The sequence below is a fragment of the Elephantulus edwardii genome, unplaced genomic scaffold (genome assembly GCF_000299155.1).
Source record: "Elephantulus edwardii isolate Elephantulus edwardi_28Jun2011 unplaced genomic scaffold, EleEdw1.0 scaffold00008, whole genome shotgun sequence".
In the NCBI taxonomy this organism is placed as follows: domain Eukaryota; kingdom Metazoa; phylum Chordata; class Mammalia; order Macroscelidea; family Macroscelididae; genus Elephantulus; species Elephantulus edwardii.
In genome coordinates, this window is record NW_006399758.1 from 885,101 (window position 1) to 903,816 (window position 18,716).

General features: G+C 37.2%; 1 protein-coding gene across 2 annotated transcripts in view; it reads right to left on the minus strand.

Moving 5' to 3' along the window:
• The window catches only part of SGK3 (serum/glucocorticoid regulated kinase family, member 3), a 139,080-nt gene that overhangs the window by 40,205 nt on the left and 80,159 nt on the right, over positions 1-18,716 (minus strand). Inside the window, exons 13-14 of one of the 2 annotated variants that reach the window (XM_006880420.1) lie at positions 15,212-15,307; positions 10,382-10,537 (exon numbers count right to left, since the gene is read on the minus strand). In XM_006880420.1, the coding sequence (XP_006880482.1) occupies positions 10,382-10,537; positions 15,212-15,307 (252 nt within the window). The remainder of the gene's footprint in view (positions 1-10,381; positions 10,538-15,211; positions 15,308-18,716) is intronic. The other variant, XM_006880421.1, reaches the window with a different exon arrangement.

The window sequence follows — 18,716 nt, forward strand, 5'->3', positions numbered from 1 at the left end:
GGACAGTGTTGCCTGGAGCTTCCCAAATAAATCAAGCCTGGAAGCAGGAGCAGCATCCACTTCCAAAATGGCTTGCCTCTGGAAACTATGTACGAACAGTGCTCAGGCTGTTCATTCATAGGGTTGCTATGAGTCGTCTACGACTCGATGGCATTAAACAACAACAACAACAACTGCAAGAAACAATAAGAGACCTATCTAAATAGAAAATTGCTCCTTGTTCATTGATAGAAAGATTCAGCTTAGTGAAATGACAATTCTATCAAAAGCAGTTTAAAAGTTTAATACAATCCCAATACAGATACCAAATTCAATTTTCAAAGAGACAAAAATAGGCAATGGGTAATTTTATTTGGAAAGGAAAGAAACCCCAAATAAACACAGCACTTTTGGAAAACAAAAATGAAGTGGGAGGCATAGCACTCTCTTATCTCAAAACCTACTAAAGAGCCATAATAACCAAACCTGCATGGTACTGATACAATGACAGACATACAGACCAACGGAACAGAATGGAGAACCAAGAAATTAACCCATCTATTGATGGTCATCTGGCATCTGAGAAAGAAACAAAACCTATCAAATGGTGAACAGAAAACCTTTTCAACAAATGGCATTGGCGAAACTGGACATTTCCCTGAAGAAAGCAGAGCAGGGTCCACATTTCACACCATACCAAAAAAAAAAAAATCACCTCAAGGTGGATCAGAGACCAAGGGGTAAAGGCCAAACTACAAAGATAATAAGAGACAAAATGGGAGCAAATATAGAAAGTCTAGTCTATGGGATAAATGTTGTGATTGTTATGTGCCATTGAGTTGCTTGAGACTTACAGAGAACCTACCTACATACAAAACCTCTGAAACCTGCTCTATCCTGTGCCAACCTTATTGTCTCTGACACACCTACCCTCATTACTTCAGTCACAGAATCATTTCATCTCATTGAGGATCTTCCTCTCTACCACTGTCCTTTCACCCTTACAAGCATGATGTCCCTCTCCAAGGCCTGGTCCCTCCCTGCAATATGTCCAAAGCATTGTATAAATAAGACAGCAAATACAGTCAGAAAGGCATAAACAGGAGAGAACAGCATTGATGAATGGGACCTTATAAAGATTACGTCTCTGTGTGCATCAAAATTTTCCCCAATAGGTTGAAAAGAAAACTTACAGTCTGGGGGAAAGAATTTGGCAATGACATAACATAACAAAAGTTTACCGAATACCACAGGGCCTCCACAGGGAAAAGACTGGCAACCCAGTCACGAAATGTGCAAAAGGCATGGAAAAAGAAAGACTTTTCATAAAGGAAGACATCTGGATGGCAAACAGATACATGAAGAAATGCTCAAAATCATTGGCAATAAAAGACATGCAAATAAAAACCAAAATGAGATACCATCTTGCCCCAGGAGCAGCGACAACATTTAACAGGACAACAAGCAATAAATGTTGGAGACAAATAGAGAGAATGTTAGTGGAATTGTAAAATGGTACAACCACACTTATACCTCACCTGATAGGCTGCATAGGAGTCAGACTGACTATATCTAGGGAAGGAATCATTGGAGAAGCCCAATATCAGCAGTCAAAACTAAGCCAGGGGCAGACTGAATCACATCATCAATTTTTCATGTTTAAGTTCAAATTTAGGCTGAAGAAAATGAAAATTAAGACCATGAGAATAATAATATCTTCTTGAATCTATTCCAAATTAATTTCAAAATCCTCTTAAGAACAGGTTTGAAGCATTAAACGTTAATGATCGAAGACTAGATGAGTTGTGAGATGATACAGAAGATTATCATCCATGAAGAAAGCAAAAGGTCATTACAAAGATAGAATAGAAAGAAAAAACAGAAATGGAAGTCAGAAGAGACTCTAAAAATTGCAAAAGCATAAAAAAAGCCAAAATAGAAAGAAAACATGCCAAAGTAAAAGAGCTGAACAAAGATTTCAAAGGGCAGCTAAGGAGGACAAAGCAAAACCTTATAATGGAATGTGCAGAGAGTTGGACTTGGAGAATAAAAAGGGAAGAATTCAATCAGCATTTATCAAGATCAGAGAACTGAAAAACAAATTTAAGACTCAAGTTGCAATACTGAAAGATTCTATGGGCTATATACAGAATGACCCAGAAAGCATCAAAAGAAGATGGAGGAAATACATATGAAAAAGAAATGACTGACATTAAAAAAAATTCAGAAAGTACACCATGTGAGCAGGAGTCAATGATAATGAAGGAGGGAGGGGAAGCTGCATTGAAGGAATTGGCAAAAAATAAGGTTCCAGGAACAGAAGGGATACCAACTGACTTGTTTCAATTGACAGATGCAGCCTTGGACGCACTAACCAGTCTTTGACAGGAAATATGGAGGACAGCCATCTGGCCAACAGATTCGAAGACATCTGTATTTGTTTCCATTCCCAAGACAGGTGATGCAACAGAATGTGGAAACCACTGAACAATATCATTAGTAGCACATGCATGCAAAATATTGCTGAAGATAATTGCAAAATGGCTAGAAGAATACATAGACAGAAAAAGTTCAAGAAGTATTTAGAAGTGGTCGTAGCACCAGGGCTATCACTGCTCATGTCAGATGGATCCTGGCTAAAAAGAATACCAGAAGAATATCTATTTCTGCTTTATTGACTATGCAAAGGCATTTGGTTGTGTGGGTCATAACAAGTTACGATCACTGAAAAGAATGGGAATTCCAGAGCACTTAACTGTGCTCATGTGAAACCTATGCCTAGCCCAGGATGCTGCTGTGCAAGCAGAGCAAGGGAACACTACATGGTTTAAAATTAAGAAGGAATGTGTTAGGGTTTTAATCTCTCTCCATATTTATTCAATCCATATGTTGAGCAAAATATTTGAGAAGCTAGACTCTATGAAGAGGAATGTGGCTTCAGAGGGAGACCCATCAATAATTTGTGTTATGCAGAGGACACAATTTTGTTTGCTGAAAGTGAAGAGGACTTGAAGCACTTGTTGGAGAAGATCAAGGAATGCAGCTTTCAATATGGATTACATCACACTGTCAAGAAAACAAATATTCTTACCATTGAAGTGATATGCAATATCTTGATATATGGAGAAAAGACCAAAACTATCAACAATTTCATCTCACTTGGATCCACAATTAACATCCTTGGTAATAGCAGTCAGGAAATCAGGCGACATATTGCACTGAGAAAGTCTATTGCTAGAGACCACTCCAAATTATTGAGAAATAATGATGTCAGTTTGAGGACTAAAAGGTGTCTTTCAGGCCATGGTCTTTCTGACCACTTGCTATGTATCTGAGTGCTATGTATCAGTGAATAAACATGACAGAATAATTGATGCCTTTGAGCTCTGGTGTTGGAGAAGAGCTCTGAATATCCCACAGACTTTAAAAAAAAAAACAAATACATATTTTGGGCATGCTGCTAGGAGGGGCTATTCCTTGGAGAGGAACATGATGTTTGGAAAGGTAGAGGGTTGGTGAAGGAGAGGAAGACCCTCGACCAGGTGGACTGCCACAGGGACTGCCACAATGGGCTCTATAATTTGTCAGGAAGTATGAGGATGGGCCAGGACAGACCGGGTTCACATCTCTTGTTCACAGGGTTGCTATATGTCACGCTCAATTCGATGGCACCTAACAACAACTCTAGAAGGCAGTTTGGTGTTTTTTCAAAAAACTGAACTTAGAAATCCCGTATGACCTAGCTATTACACCGCTAGGAATATACCCTGAGGCAAACAGAACTGATAGATAAATGAAGATCTGTACACTGATCACAGAAGCATTATTGACAATAGCAAGAAAATGGAAACAGCCCAAATGTCCATCAACAAACAAATGGACTGAGAAATTGTGATATAATCACACAATGGAATACTATGCAACGCTCAGGAGTGGAGATCTATATGTGGAACAGGTCATTCAGGAGGTTTGACTTTAAAACAAGAATGTGGCATCGGGATTGATGAAGACTCATCAAAAACCTACAATACGTAGATGACACACCTTGCTTGCTGAAACTGAGGAAGATTTGAAGCCTTTGGATTGAAGCTCACCATCAAGAAAATAAAGATTCTTAACACTTGGCCATTTGGCAGCACCATGATAGATGGAGAAGAGATTAAGATTGTTAGCAATTTTCATCTTGCTCGAGCCCACAATCAATACTCTTGGCACCAGAAGTCAGGAAATAAAAAGACAAGGTGCTTTAGTAAGATTCTGTCAGTGACCTCTCCAGAGTGCCGAATAGCAATGACATCAGTCTAGAGGCAAAAGTGTGCCTGATCCAGCCCATGGTCTTCACAATTAGTTGCTATGCATTTGAGAGCTGGACAATGACTAAGGATGACTGAAGAAGAATTGATGACTTTGAATTGTGGTATTAAAGAAGAGTAAGTGAACATACTCTCGACTGCTAAGAGAACAAACAGGCCTGTCCTGGAGAGAGTGAAACCAGGTTCCTCCTGGGAGGCAAGAACTGTAAAATTCACAGTCTCATATACTATGGGTATGTTGCTAGGAGGGATCATTCCTTGGAAATGGATATCATGCTCAGAAGGGTAGTGGGTTAGCCCATGAGAGAGAGACAATGAATGAGATGGATTGACACAATGACTGTAGCAATCAGGGGAGCTGCGTCAGAGACAGCGAGATTGGCTCAAGAGAGGGCAGGGTTCAGAGCCATCGTTTATAGGGTTGCTATGAGTCATTGTCTATTAGATGGCACAAAACAATTCAGGAGCAACAATTTCATAAAATAATATACAAGATGGGAGAGTCTAAACTGCATTATGTTGAGTGAATTCAGTATGATAAGGACATACAATGCATAAAACCATTATTGTAAAAACAGAAGGAAGACTAGGAAGATGTGTATAAAGTCCAAAAGGGGAAAAGGAGGGGAGCAGTGTGGGGAGGGAAAAAATCATTACAATAACAAAGTTTGGTAAGTGGAGGGAGATGGTGAAGGAATTAGGAATGATCCAATAAAACCTGAAAACATAGGGTAATAGTGGGTATAGATCAATGGTGATTAATTGTATAAAACACAATGTATATGAATGATCATATGAAATGAAATGTGAGTAACTGAATGTGTGAAACACAATGTATATTAATGTTATATGCGAACCAGTATAAAATAATAAAAAAAAGATAATATCCATTTGTTCTCTTGGTACCATATGGGATACTCAGCTCTTTTGTCCAATACAACAGCAAAACTATCAATTCTTCTCCTCTCATGCTTAGTCACTGCTCAGCTCTCAGCAGCAGAGCACTTGATGGAGAAGACCATGATATAAATCAGGCACGCTTTTTTAGTCCTCAAACTAACATCACTGCTCCTCAATAATTTGGAGAGGTGCCTTCTGAAGACTTCCCTTGTGCAATGCATTTCCTAATTTCTTGATGCTGGTACCAAGTGTCTTGGTTGTGAATCCAAGTCATTAAAGGCAACAAGAGTTTCAATCTTTTCTTCATCTGTCATGATGTCAACTATTGGACCAGTGGAAAAATTTTGGTTCTCTTGATGCTGAGACTCAATCCATATTGAAGGCAGTGTTTCATCTTCTGCAGCAAGGGCTTCAAATGCTTCTCACTTTCAGCAAGCAAGGTTATGTCATCCGCACACCAAAGGTTATTGATGAATCTTCCTCTAATCCTGATGCCACATCCTTTTTTCACAGAGTGCAGTTTCCAAAATAATTTTCTAAGCATACAGAATGAATAGGTTTGGAGAAAGGATACAACCCTGGCACATACCTTTGTTAATTTTAAACCATGTAGTGGTTCCCTTGTTGTGTTCACACAACAGCTTCGGGGTCTACCTAGAGGTTTTGCAAGAGCATATTGAATGTTCTGGGATTCCCATTTTTCTCAGTGTTACTCAAAATTTGTTATAATCCACAGAGCCCCAATGCCTTTGCATAGTCAATAACGCACAGAAAGACATTCTTCTCACATTCTTTACCTTCAAGTCAGGATATATCTGGACTCAGCAATGATATCCCTAGTGCCATGGCCTCTTCTAAATCAGCTTGAAAACTTCTTTTGTCAGTTCTTGATCTAAGTATTGTTTTTGCCATTTTAAAAATGATATTCAGAAGTATTTTGCTTGCAAGTGATATTAATGATATTGTTTAGCAATTTCTACATTCTGTTGGATTACCTTTCCTGAGAAGAGGAACAAATACCAATCCCTTCTAGTAAATTGGCCAAGCAGCTCTCTTCCAAATTTCCTGGCATAGACTGGTGAACATCTTCAGGGCTGTATACTGACATGTCATTTGAAATGTGTCAACTGGCATTCCATTGATTCCTGTAGTCTTCTATTATGCCAGTGTCATGACTGCAACTTATATCTCTTCCTTCATTACAATTAGCTCTTGATCATACATTATATCTTGAATATTTCCTTCTTGGCCAATTATTTTTGGTACAGAGACTCTGTTTCCCTTTAACTTCTTTGATGCTTCCTTGATCATTCAAGATTGACTAAGTTCTGTGAAAGGATACAACCCTAGCAACACCTTTCCTCCTTTTAAGCCACGAAGAACACTTGTTCTTTTGAACAACTACATTTTCATCTATGTACAAGTATTGCTTTATACACAATTAAAGAAGAGTTTAGTGACTTAAGATTTAGGCTTAGGGGTCTAATTTTCTTTGTGAAGCCAGAGGTGTAGTGATTTGGATTATACTACTGCTCTACAGGACAAAGATGTGGCAATTTGCTATGAAAAGTGATCTGGAGCTTTCTCAGAAAATTAGAAATAGAAATACTATTTGATTCAGCTCTCCTACTACTGAGAATATGTCCTAAATAAACCAGAACTGCAACTCAAACAGATGTATGCACACCCATGTTTATTGCTGTGTTATTCACAACAGTGAAGAGATGGAAGCAATCTAACTGCCAAACAACAAAAAAATGGCTAGAAAAACTGTGATATACTCACTCAATGGAATATTATTCAGCACTGAAAAACAAAGAAGTTGTAAAACACTACACAGTGAAGTATCTCAGTCACAAAATAACAAACACTGCATGGTACCCTGTTACAAAATAAGACTAACATACAGGTTTGTGGCAAGAACAAGAAAAGAGTGGGTAGGTGATAAACACTGTCCTGGAACAGATGAGGGGAACTACTGTCTGAAGGGAATGTATGTTTGGGCATTATAGGTGTGACAATGACTACCTGGAACAAGAGGTGAATTAAAAAGTGGACTAGGGGAAAGGGAGGAAAAAGTGCAACCACAAAGGAATGAAAATCCAACCTTTCTGTAAACTTTCATTAAAATAAAAATTTTTAAAAGATGAAAAAACAAAGATACACTAAAAATTAAAAAAAAAAATTACAATATTGGAAATCCTACAGAGCAGTTCTGTCCTCAGAGACGAATCCTGGAGTTACTATTCCTCAGAGTTAGCAGTAGATTTGGCTTGATTTAGTAGTCTCTTAAGAAGACAAAACTACCTAAAGTTGCAACTTCTGACAGTGAATTCAACAAAAGATTCATGGGACATAGAGGTAAGAAATACTGTAAGACTGACTGATAAAAGCTGAGCTTAGTAATAAATATAGGAAGAGCCACTAGCCCAGTCAAGGGCAAGGTAGAGGCTATAGACAGAAAGAGAACAAGAAAAGTTCACTGATCACAGGTCAAATTCAAGATCATTAAAAATTATTTCTAAGAATCTAAGAGAGAAAATGAAAAAAGGTCAAGTTCCTTAATGGTTTATGAATTTACTGACACACTGTAATTATATTAGCCATTTCTCTGATTTTTATTATATAATCAATTTTCAAATTCCAAAAATAATCTCAAGGAAGTATTCCTAAATTTTCATAATAAAGTGTTATAAAAATACTTCAAAGTAAAAGGTATTATCTCATGTACCATAAGGAATGTAAATACATTCTTGTTAAGTAAAAGTATTTTAAAATAGAAGTAATTAAAAAATGAATGCCAAAGCATATTTTTATAAAAGGGGAAATAAGTATAAAAAATTTTAAATGAAAACATAGTGTAAAAATGCTTATAAAACAATTTAAATACAGCTTAATTCTATATAAGCAATGGTGACAATTTGAAGACATGTAAGTATATAACTTTTCTATATTTTTTTAATAGTTGTAGTCAACATGAAAGTTCAAGCTGAAGCTAAGGAAAATGAAATCAAATCCACGAGAACCAAAATTTGACATTGAGGCAATCCAACCTGAATTGAAAAACCATCTCAGGAACAGGTTTGAAGCCTTTGAACACTAATGAGCGAAGACCAGATGAGCTGTGGGAGATATAAAAAAATATCATCCAGGAAGAATGGAACAGGTCATTGCAAAGACAGAAGAGTAAGGAAAGACCAAGAAGGATGTCAGAAGAGACTATAAATATTGCACTAGAGTGCCGAGAAGCCAAAACAAAGGGAAGAGATCAGGACATTATGGAGATGAACAGAAGATTTCACAGGGCAGCGTGGGAAGACAAAGTAAAGCCTTATAAAGAAATGTGCCAAGAGCTAGAGTCAGAAAATCAAAGGGGCCAAACTCACATTTCATAAGCTGAGGAACTGAAGAAGAAAAAAAATATAAGCCTGAAGTTACAAAACTTAAGGATGCTTTAGACAGAAAATGAAATTTTCTAGGAAGCATTAAAAGAAGGCAAGAATATACAGTCATTGTAACAAAAGGAATTGATGGACACAGAAGAATTTTACGAAATAACATATAAGGAGGACGTTGTGGTGATGAAGGAAGAAATTCAAGCTACTCTGAAAGAATTGGCAAAAAAAAAAAAAAGCCCCAGGAATTGACAGCATATCAACTGACTTATTTCAACAAACAGACACTAACTAACCTGGATGTGCTCACCAAGTTGTGCCAAGAAATCTGGAGAACAACTACCTGGACAACTGACTGGGAGAGATCTGTATTTGTTCCCATTACAAAGAAAGGTGAACCGACCGTGTGGAAATTATCGAACAATACCATTAATATAACATGCAAGCAAGATTCTGCTAAAGATTATCCAAAAACAACTGGAAAAGCACATCAGCAGAGAATTGCCAGAAGTGCAGGCCGGGCTTAGAAGAAGCTGTGCTTCTAGGGATATTATAGCAAATGATGGATGGATCTTGGCTGAAAGCAGGGAGTACCAAAGGAATGTCTATCTGTGTTTCATTGACTATGCAAAGGTATTTGACTATGTGGACCACAATAAACTGGGGCTAACTCTGAGAAGAATGGGGATTCCAGAACATTTGATCGTGCTTATGCAAAACCTATAATTAGACCAAGAGGCAGTCATAAGAACAGAGCAAGGAAACACTGTATGGTTCAAAATTGAGAAGGGTATATGCCAGGGATGTGTCCTATCTCCATATCTTTTCAATCTATATGCAGAACAGATTATCTGGGAGGCTGGACTCTATGAGGAGAAATGTGGAATCAGGATTGGAAAGAAGACATATCAACAATCTGCGTTATGCTGGTGACACAACCCTGCTAGCTGAAACTGAGGAAGACCTGAAGCGCTTGCTGCAGAAGATCAAGGACTGCAGCCTTCAATACAGACTGAAGTTCAACCTCAAGAAAACAAAGATTCTAATGACTGGGCCGACTGGCAGCATCATGATAAATGGTGAAGAAATTGAAATTGTTCACAGCTTTAGTTTGCTTGGCTCCACAATGAACACTCTTGGTACCAGCAGCCAGGAAATTAGAAGACGAATTGAATTGGGTAAGTCTGCTGTGAGAGAACTCTCCAGAGTACTGAAGAGAAGTGATGTCAGTCTGGAGGCTAAGGTGTTCCTGGATCCAGGCCACAGTCTTTGTAACTACTTGCTATGCATCAGAAAGCTGGACAATGACTAGGAATGAGAGAAGGAGAACTGATGCCTTTGAGCTGTGGTGCTGCAGAAGAGTACTGAATATACCATGGACTGCTAAGAGAACAAAAAGGTTCATCCTTGAGAGGGTTAAACCAGGCTGCTCCTTGGAGGCAAGGACTCTGAAGCTCGTTTGACTTACTTTGGACATGCTGCAAGGGGGGACCAGTCCTTCAGAAGGGATGGTGTGCTTGGGAGAGTGGAGGGACAGCACAAGAGAGAAAGACCCTATATGAGATGGACTGATTCAGTGACTGGGGTAATGGGGTAGGTGTGTCAGAGACAATAAGATTGGCACAGGATAGAGCAAGGTTTAGGGCTGTTGTACACAGGGTCACTAGGAGTCACAGGACACTCAGTAGTCTATTAACAACAGTCATCATCTCATATATAATACAAAATAAAGATTTATCCCTCAATTTCAAATAGCTTAAATTAAATAAGGACTTGAAAAAAGAAGATACATACAAAGTCTTCTTTGGCACCAAGTCGATGCTGTCTGTCTTTTTCTAGGAGTTCTTCCAGAATGGACCAGGCTGTGAGACTCACTCCAGGTCTCAAACTTAGGGGCTTGTGAAGAATATTGTCATACATCTCAGCAACATCTCGGCAATAAAAAGGGGGCTATAAAAAAGAAATAAATTTTTTTTAAAAAATCAAGATAAAGAAAAAACTGGTTAAGTAACCCATACTAAGAAATGGTTAAAAAAAATTTTAAAAAAAGAAATGGTTAAAGAGTAGGGAGAACCTGTCTCCATCTGTAGGTGGCAATCTAAACAGTTGCAGATTTCAAATGTCTTTTTTGAGCAAAAAACATTTGCAGGGTGCTTTCCTCTGCCCTGAGTTTCCAAAGCCCAGCAAACCATGTATCTCAAAGCATGCTCAGCTGATGAACAAGGTCCAGTTCATTTGCTCATTAGCACCTTGTGGGCAAGTGTTCAAAGTTTATGAAACTTCTAATAGTATCTACTTTACAGAAAAGAAACAGCCTCCTCATAGGCACACTGGTAAATTATTGAAAACAGAGATTCAATACCGACCAACACTAAGTGATTTCTTACCGATTTTGGAGTAAATAAAGCAAAGTGAGATGCATTCCTACCTAAGTAACTAGAACAATGACAGCACTACTAGGTATAACTAGTACTGAGAATGATACAGTATCAACATGTGAAGTTGTTATTTAATTGCCTAGTTTTAAAATAAAAGGAGTTTATAGGCTTGTTATCATCTTTTAACAAAAAAGTGAAAAAAACTTTTATTTTAAAGTTTTTTAAAATCTAACTTTCTTTTCCAGTATTTAATAAAAATTCATGAAGCATGTGTTTTTTTTAAAAAAATGTTTCAAATGTTCCCTTTTAACTCCATTGTACTTTACATAATAACATTAATATTTTCAAAGTTACATAAAGAAACTCAGCCTTATATAAGAAATAATCAAGAAGATATCCAACACTGGTAGAAGATAAAACATAAAGTGGTTATAAGATATTCCTAAAGCTAGATCTTTTCATAATGAGATGAAGCCTAAGAAAAAGGAGATAACGTTGGCTTTCATGCTATTGGCATTGTGAGCCATCGAGTCAGAATCGGCTCTTTCTCCATTCAGTTTTTAGAGACATTCTATCGCACCAGAGCAAACTGTTTTTCTCTCACAGAACATCCGGTGGATCTGAAATGTGTGCCTTAAAGCTGGCAGAGAAACTCTTACCACTAGAGCTTGATAGCTTTCAAAGGAATCTAAAATTCAAAATGGTAATGTGAACCAAATGCTCTAAAAGGTACTGCACATGCAGAATTTTCATTGAAACTCAACAGTTTTCAGGAATAAAAGCAACAACCCAAAACTGAAGCTCAGGTCTCCACTGATGGCAGTATTTAGCACTAACAGTAGCAGCAGCAGCAGCTCTAGCAGCGTCAAATACCAGTCCATGCTTCCCAACATGATGTTGCTATACAATAAGGGATCATGATGGGAGTCTAGAAGGTATTCCAAATATTTCCAAATGCCTAAAACAAAGGAATGATTTACTTTCTATTAGGAAACGTAAGCTAACTGAAATGCCTCAAACTTGGAAAAATTAATAACATAGTATATGTGACATTCCCCGCCCTCCCTCCCCACCGAAATCTGCAAGACATGATGTTTAGGAGAGAGAAACCAAATAATCTTAAGTGGCAAAAAGCTGAGAATTTATACATTAATAAAAATGCTATAAGATATAAGGTAAATATTCAAATGTATAATTTTTTATTATAATACATACTAATAAAAATATTTTTATCATTTTTAAATTATTCAGGAATGATGTTCATGGTATGCAAAGTAGTTAATTTTATTTTATTTATTTAAATTTGTTGATAAAAAGAAACACATCAAAATATAATATTTCAATTATTTTCTAAACATACTATCCGGTAACACGAATGTCATTCAACTTGACTGATACTAACCTTGTTATCCACTTCCAAATTGTTCTATGAACTCCAACAGATTTATTCTTATTGTTGTTATGTGACATCAAGTCACCTGTAACTCAAAGTGACCCTTTGCACAATAGCTCTGAACTTTGCCCTATTCTGAGCCAATCAATCTCTTCGTCGCCGACAGAACTAATACCATTTCTCCAGACATTGAGCCAATCCATCTCATCCTGGGTATTCCTCCCCCATGCTGTCCATCCTACCTAGCATGATATCCTACTCCTAGGACTGGTCACTTCTGCCCACGTGCCCAAAGTATGTGAGACAGAGCTTAAAAATCTTTGCCTCCAAAGAGTAGCTTGGTTTCACCCTCTCTAGGATAGACCTGTTTGTTCTCCTGGTAGTCCATGGTATGATTAATACTCTTTTCTAGCACCAAAACTCAAAGGCATTCATCCTTCTATCATTCTTAGTCACTGTTCAGTTCTCTGATACACTGCAAGCAATTGTGAAGACCACTGCCTGTATCAGGTGCACCTCAGTCTCCAGACTGACATCATTGCTTTTCAGTACTATAGAGAGGTCCCTGACAGCAAACTTTGCCAGTGCAACTAATTTTTCTTTTTTAATTTTCTGACTGCTGTAACCAAGAGCGCTGCCTGTGGAACCAAGCAAGCTGAAATTGTTAACAAACTCAATCTCTTCTCCATCTACCATGAAGCTGCCAATTGGCCCAGTGGTCAGAATCTTTGTTTTCTTGATGTTGAGCTTCAATCCATATTAAAGACTACAAGTCCTTGATCTTCTGCAGCAAACACCTAAGGTGCTCTTCAGTTTCAAGAAACAAGGTTGTGTCATCTGCACAATGTAGGTTGTTCATGGGTCTTTCTCCAATCCCGATGCCACACTCCTCTTCTTTAAGTCCAGCCTCCTGATCTCTTCTGCATATAGAAGGAAAAGGAAGGGAGATGGGATGCATCCTTAACAAACACCTTTCCTGATCCTGAATCATGCAGTGTTTTCCTACTCTGTTCTGACTAGTCCTGTGTCCTGGTCCAAGTATAGCTTTCACATGAGCATAACTGTATTCTGGCATTCCCATTCTACTCCAAGTTAGCTACAATCTGTTCCTCACAGTCAAATGCCTTTGCATAGTCAATTAAACACAGATAGACATTCCTCTGATACCCCCTGCTTTTGGCCAAGGTGCATCTAATGTTGGCTATGATACTCCAAGTACCACGACATCTACTGAACCCAGCTTGCACATCTGTCAATTCTTTGGTGATGTACTGTTCCACTCATTTTTGGATAATCATCAGCAGGATCTTGCTTGAGTGTGATATTAGTGATATTGTTTGATAATTTCCACACTCTTTCAGATCACCTTTTTTGGGGGGATGAGTTGGCTAGGTAGTGGTCCTCCAGATTTCTTGCCATAACCCGGTGAACACATCCATGGCAGCATCTGTATGCAGAAATATGTCAGCTGGTATTCCATCAGGTTCTGGGGTCTTGTTTTTGCCAATTTCATCAGAGTAGCCTGGGCTTTCTCCTTCATCACCATTTCCTCTTGATTATATGCTGTTTCATGAAATTCTTTTTATCAGCCAATTCTTTTTGGTATAGTGACTCTGTATACTCTATCCATCTTCTTTTGATTCTTCCTGGGTCATTCAATGTTCTATTCTCAGCTTCCTTAAGCATTGTGCATGAAGGCTTAATTGCTCCTAAATTTATCATCTAACCTTTCGACCTGTCAATATGATCCTATAGAGATAATTTTTTTTAAAAAGCTCAATTTTCAAATCCGAATACTTTCTTAATTAAGCTACAATACTGTTTGAGGATTATAGTCTTCAATATGGATTGAAGCTCAATGTCAAGAAAAAAAAAAAGATTCCCACCCCTGGGCAATGAGCAGCTTCATGATGGATGGAGAACAAATTGAGGTTGCTGATAACTTCAGCTTTCTTGGTTCCACAATCAACACTTGTGGCACCAGCAGTCAAGAAATCAAAAGACAAACTGCACTGGTAAAAATCTGCTGTCAAGGACCACTCTAGAGTACTAAAAAGCAATGATGTCAGTCTGGAGACAAAGGTGCACCTGTTCAAGGCCATAGTCTTCACAATTACTTGCTATGCATCTAAGAGCTGCACAATAACTAAGGATGACAGAAGTATCGATGCCTTTGAGTTGTGGTGTTGGAAAAGATTGCTGAGTATACCAATGACTGCCAAGAGGACAAACAGGTCTTATCCTGGATAGAGTGAAATCAGGCTGCTCCCTGGAGGCAAGGATTTCTAGCCTCCATCTCACATACTTTGGGCACATGGGTGGGAGGGAACAGTCCTTGGAGAAGGAGATCATGACTGGAAGGGTGGAGTGGAGAGACAGCGCAGGAAAGGAAGACCCAGAATGAGATAGATTGACTCAGTGATTGGAGAAATGGGATTAGATCTGTCAGAGATGATGAGACTGGCTCAAGATAGAGCAGCTTTCAGAGCTAGTGTACATAGGGTTTCTATGTGTCTTAGGCGACTCAATGGCACACAACAACTATTTGCATCAATGAAGCAAAGAGGACAATTTTAATATTAAAACTAGGTGTATATTACTAAAAATGAGAAGAAACCTGGAAGTAGGGATTAATGTTACTGAAGTAATTATGACAATTTCTAAAAGTAGTAACAAAGTTAAAGTTATATTTTTTGCACAAATATCTAATTTTTTTTATTTAATCAGGTTATTGCTTTATTATGATCTTAACATTTTCTAAGTTGCCACAAGCTTATCAAGAAAATTCAGAGACAGAAAATTTAAATTAAGTACAGCACACTGAAATGGTCACAAAAGGGTAAAAATACATACCAATCCATAGAGCATTTCATAGAGAACAGCACCAAGGCACCACCAGTCTACTGTATTGTCATAGGGCTGCTTTCGGATTACTTCAGGTGCAAGGTACTATGTAAAACATTAAATATTGGAGCATTTTAAAACACAATGCAGATAATAAAACTTTATGAGTAAGTCAGAAATTACATAATCTTCCAATTTTACTATCACACTGATAACTCTATTATTTTCATTTTTACTGGATGTTCTTATTCTATTCCAAGTGGCTCTTAGGCCATGATACTCTTCAGAATTAATTGAAATCTCCCCCATTATTTCAAAACACATACTTCAGCCCTCTTCCAGAAATGACGACACAATTAAGACACACAGAAGAAGACACCAAGTGAGTCCTCTGCCATATTAACCTTTCATATTCGTGACTAAAATACACATTTTAAAGGGAAAGTATTTCACAAGATTATTTTATACAATTATTTGGTCATTATCACATTTTTCCTTTGAAAACAGAGTTTTTAATGTTTCAAATATAATATTTTTCTTTTTTTTCTTTAAAGAGAAATTCTTTTCAATGAAAGAAAAATGTTCTTATATAGAAATTATCGTAGAAAATTTTTAAATCTGTCATTTAGAAACATTTTGTGAGTTGGATGATTCTATACATTTTAATTAGAAAAAAGTAGACACACTACAATAACACATATAAGATGGTAAATTTAAAATTTACACATAAAAATGTTTATTTCTTCTTCCCATACTAAATATACATATGGTAAACATTTTCTTTAAACCTTGTTAAGTATGATCCAAAGAAATGGCTAGATGTATTTTTAAAAGTTTAACAATTTCAAATGACATTTAGAATTCTTATTGTTATTATGCCTGTCCAGTCACTTGCAACTCATAACAACTCTTTGTACAACAGCTCTGAACCCTGCTCTATCTTAAGCCAACATTATCAGCTCTGACACACCTACCCCTATTACCCTAGTCACTGAATCAATTGATCTTATCTAGAATCTTCTCCTATGCTGTCCCCTCCACCCTCCCCGGCATGACGTCCCTCTCCAAAGACTGGTCCCTCCTTGCAACATGTCCAAAGTCTGTCAGAGGAAGCTTCAGAGTCATTGCATCCAAGGAGTTTAACCCTTAACTCCAAGCCTGGTTTAACTCTCTCCAGGATGAACCTGTTGGTTCTCTTAGCAGTCCACGGTATATTCAATACTCTTCTCCAACACCACAGCTCAAAGGCATTAGTTCTTCTATTATCCCTTGCCATTGTCCAGCTCTCTGATGCATAGAAAGGGATTACAAAGACCATGGCCTAGAGCAGGCACATCTTAATCTCCAGACTGACATCATTGTTCTTCTAGTTAGGAACAAAATAATTTGTATATCCTTTCTAAAAGCTATTGTTGTTAGGTGCCATCAAGTTGAGTACAAATCACAGCAATCCAGTGAACATCCAATATGAATACTGTCCTATCCCATGCCATCCTCACAATCTGTAACACATTCAAGCCCATTGCCACAATCACTGTGTCAACCCACCTGGTCTACAGGATGTAAAAAAAATCTGTTACCTACAAAATCAAAAACATTTCTTTATACCTAAACCAAAAGAATGACTACAAATGTATACAAAAGACTGGGTTAGATTATGAAAAAGGAAAAAAACTTTTATTTTATTATTTTGTGTGTATGTACCATCAAATTGGATCTGATTGGCACAGGAGGAGACTGTCCCTCCTTCTCCAGGAGAGCATCTGGTGGATTTGAACCGTGCTCCTCTGGGACTGCAGTGCAGCTTCTTGTCACTAGGCCACCAGACCTCCCTCCAAAATACATTTTAAAGTATATAATTATTATTTAAAGAAATGTTATTAAATTTCTGATCTTCAAAAGAAGTCTTAGTTGAGCCATTTTATCATACTTTTAAATTTTGTTATTTAGAATACACACAGTAGAACATATACCAACTCATTAAGCTGTAAATGTACAATTCAGTCATACAGATAACATTTTTCGAGTTAACCATTCTCATTCTTCTTTTCTGAGTTATTTCTCTCCATTTTACATAAAAGCTGGTCTAAACTTTCTATGTATTGTTTCCATTTGGAGTTATCAATTTGATCTCATCTAGATAGATCTAAAAAGAATACAATGCTCAAGGCAGGTATTTGTTATTAAGTTAAACTACTGTTTTGATTTGAAAAAACTTAAGGGAATATTTTTGGTTTAAGGATTAAAGATTATCTCCAAACAGTATTTCTGGTGATTCCTCTCACCTCCATGGCTCCCTGAAATATGGACACCATGAGAATTTAAAATTTCTGTTCTACATCTTCTCTTTGATCAGGATTCTTCTATAGAATTTTTGACCAAAACATTGAAAAATGATGGCGAGATTATCATACTTTTTAAATAGCCATGACTCGATGGCACCTAATAACAAGAAGAGTACCTAAGGTTATCAGAAGTAGATTGAAACCAAAAAAGTTAAACTAAAATTCCATATGTGCATACGCAATGGTATAGGTGTGTGAGTGAAGTTAAAGGAGGAGTAAAGGCTTTTGCATAAATTACAATATCATTGTTTCCTAAATAGATAAATTTTCTGTTAGCTACAACAATTATGAAGAAAAAAGATGTCCTGGTTAACAAATTCTAATGCAATTTTTTCCACATTCATTATTTTATTTTCATTTGTAAAGAAGTTCACTTTCATATGAAATATTTCAGCCACTAAGATAAAATACTAAGGAAAAGTAATAGAAAAAACATAGATACTTCTGCAATATAATCAATGTTAATAATTTACAGTATCTGCTTCATTTCACATTTTCAAATAACAACTTTAATGAGATATTCACGCACCATATAATTCACCCATTTAAAATGTGTAAGAAATTATTCTTTAAAAATATTCAGAGTGGTTTAATAAACATTATAATCTGTTTTAGAGCACCTTTATTACTAATTCAAGACCTTTTAAAAAAAGATTAACCCTGAAACCAAAAAAGTACCATTTATCTTTGTTGGGTCATTCAAAATAATTTATGTTATATCACAACCATAATTTAAAAAGTCATATATTTCAACAAACAGATGCTGCCCTAGATGTGCTCACCAAGTTGTGCCAAGAAATCTGGAGGACAACCACCTGGTACAACAATTGACTGGAAGAGATCTATATTTGTTCCCATTCCAAAGAAAGGTGACCTGACAGAGTGTGGAAATTATCAAAAAATACCATTAATGTCACTTGCAATAAAGATTCTGCTGAAGATCATCCAAAAATGACCAGAACAGCATATCAAAAGAGAACTGGTAGAAGTGCAGCCTGGGTTTAGAAGAGGCCATGGTACTAGGGATATTGTAGCAAATGTTAGATCGAACTTGGCTGAAAGCAGGGAATACCAGTTGTTGTTGTTGTTGTTATGTGCCATCGAGTCACCTGCGACTCATAGCGACCCTATGTACAACAGCCCTAAACTCCGCTCTGTCCTGTGCCAAT